The sequence below is a fragment of the Galleria mellonella genome, unplaced genomic scaffold, assembly GCF_026898425.1.
Source record: "Galleria mellonella isolate WM207_F2 unplaced genomic scaffold, CSIRO_AGI_GalMel_v1 utg184, whole genome shotgun sequence".
Taxonomy (NCBI): Eukaryota; Metazoa; Arthropoda; class Insecta; order Lepidoptera; family Pyralidae; genus Galleria; species Galleria mellonella.
The window spans coordinates 10,732,973-10,735,411 of record NW_026442025.1 but is presented as its reverse complement, the minus strand read 5'-3'; the positions used below and the strand labels follow the sequence as shown (position 1 = coordinate 10,735,411).

Below are 2,439 nucleotides of genomic sequence, written 5' to 3'. Positions count from 1 at the left end.
TAAATTCTAGTCCGTTCGTCACGCATTCTTATGAAATAAATCGACGATTTTTATTTGTCATGAGAGTTCTCGGATTAGGATTGAAAGGTGCAGCAAAATTTTGTGGATTAATGGACATGCGAGCTTTTATATCACAGCCAACTTATGATTTGATAATAAATAACATTCACTCCAGTGTAAAAATAGCCACTGAAAAACTTTTTGCACAGGCTTGTACCGAAGAGAAAAATTTGACTTCCGATAATCAAGGTAACGAACATTCAACAGAATTAACTGTATCTGGTGATGGCACATGGAAAAAGCGAGGGTATACTTCCTTGTACGGTGTGACCTCTTTGATTGGATATTATTCAGGTAAAATAATAGATATAGTTGTTAAAAGTGCCTACTGTAAACTGTGTGAAACTTGGAAGAAGAAACTTGATACAGAAGAGTATAATGAATGGTACGAAGAACATAAAAATACTTGCACTGCAAATCATGCTGGTTCCTCATGGAAGTTGATTCAGTCGTTGAAATGTTCAAACGTTCATTGGAAAAACTCGGAGTCATCTATAAAAATTATATCGGAGACGGTGATTCCAAAACGTACTCGGGAATTTTAAAAGTTAAACCTTATGGTGATGAGGAAGTTGTAAAGAAAGAATGTATTGGACATGTACAGAAACGAATGGGTACGAGACTTCGAGATTGTGTAAAAAAAATGTTGAGACTGTTGAGAATGCGAAAGGAAAAAAAAATACAAAAGAAAACTCTCGGTGGAAAAGGAAAACTCACTGGAAAGATGATCGATAAGTTAACAGTTTACTATGGCTTAGCAATACGTAGAAATTGTGATTCCATTGAGAAAATGTATAATGCTATCTGGGCCACATATTATCACTATTGTTCATCTGACCAAAAACCTCAGCACGACAACTGTCCGAGTGGACCAGACTCATGGTGCAGCTGGCAGAGGGCTGCTGCTGCCAATGAAGTATCTACTTTCGAACATGATTATGAGCCACTACCTGATGATGTTGCTGAAGCTATACGTCCGATTTTTATAGACCTCAGCAATAAAAGTTTATTGGAAAGATGTGTCGGTGGTTTTAACCAAAACAACAACGAGAGTTATAATCAACTGATTTGGAAAATCTCTCCCAAAATTGTTCCGGCAGGCTCGAAAACTGTAGAAACCGCTGCATACATAGCTGCTGGCGTCTTTAATGAAGGAATGGCTTCATTATTATATTATATGAATGCAATAGGAATTACACTTGGACCCAACGCACATTTATATGCCGAAAAAGAAGATGAGCAGCGCGTGAACATCTCCGACCGCAGAGCGCGCGATAGCACCCGAGATGGAAGAATGGCTCGCAGACAACATCAGCTCGAGTTATTGGAAGCTAATGAATCAGCAGAAGGTCTCTTATATGGGCCTGGAATAGATGACACCATGTAAGTTGAAAAAAAAAATTTTTTATCCCATGTAAAGTGCACTCAAAACTTTAAACGCGTTTTTCTCGAAATGGTGTTTTCAAAGTCGGTGACCACTGTAACTCGAAAACGGTTTCTCCGATTCGTCTAAAATTTTGATACAAGCTTCTTAAATATATTTTTCAGTTATTAATCGAAGCTTTTATTTTTCCAATAAAAACTTCGATTTTTTATAAACAATTTAAAGTTGAAATTTTGGTGAAAAATCGACTTTTTTTTTTTGAGAGGGCGCCATTTTGACAAAAAAATTTTTTTTTGCTTATTCCATCGATTAATAATTGAATTTAACATTACTTTAACTAAATCTTTTTATTTTTTTAATTTCAGATGATCCAGTTCAGAGATAGAGTGGTCACCGCAAGACGTCTTTTTTTAGAGGACCTCCTGGAGATCGGCTGTAGCTCTTCTCCAGAGAAATATTTTTACTAATAATAAGCACTAAAATGTTGTTGAATAATACCATAATAAGTATGTAAACTTTTGGAATCAATAAATTTTAACGGCTTCTCAAAAAAAATTCCTAAAAATTCGCTTTTTTTCGACCCATTAACTGTATATAACCCCTTAAAGCGGTCATTTGACCACTCATGGTAGGATTAGGCATATATGAAATGTCGGTAGGTTTAGTGTTAAAATTCGAAATATGCAGTTAGAAATTGTTGTGTTGTGAAGTTAAAAAAGTATAGTTTTAATAGTTTAAGGCAAAATAAGAAATTATATTATAAAACGAATATAAGAAAATTGTAACTAGACATTGTTTACACGTGGGAGATATTTAAGAAAAAAATTAGATCAGGGGTCTTAAAGAGCAGTAGAAGTTCAATCAATTTTTAAAGATTTTGCCTGTCTATATGTTTGTTCCGGTATCACATAAAAACTACTGCGCCAAATTGGATGCAATTTTCGCACTTGTATTTCTATAAGTCTAACTTAAAATCTGGTATATGTTTTATCTTG

General features: G+C 34.7%; 1 protein-coding gene across 1 annotated transcript; it reads left to right on the top strand.

Annotated features, from left to right (window-relative positions):
• Positions 1-721: 721 nt before the first annotated feature.
• On the top strand, positions 722-2,044 carry LOC128200429 (uncharacterized). Its single transcript, XM_052893833.1, has 2 exons — positions 722-1,443; positions 1,810-2,044. Exons 1-2 carry the CDS (start codon positions 722-724, stop codon positions 1,811-1,813), a joined length of 726 nt encoding a protein of 241 aa, XP_052749793.1. The 3' UTR covers positions 1,814-2,044.
• Positions 2,045-2,439: the final 395 nt, after the last annotated feature.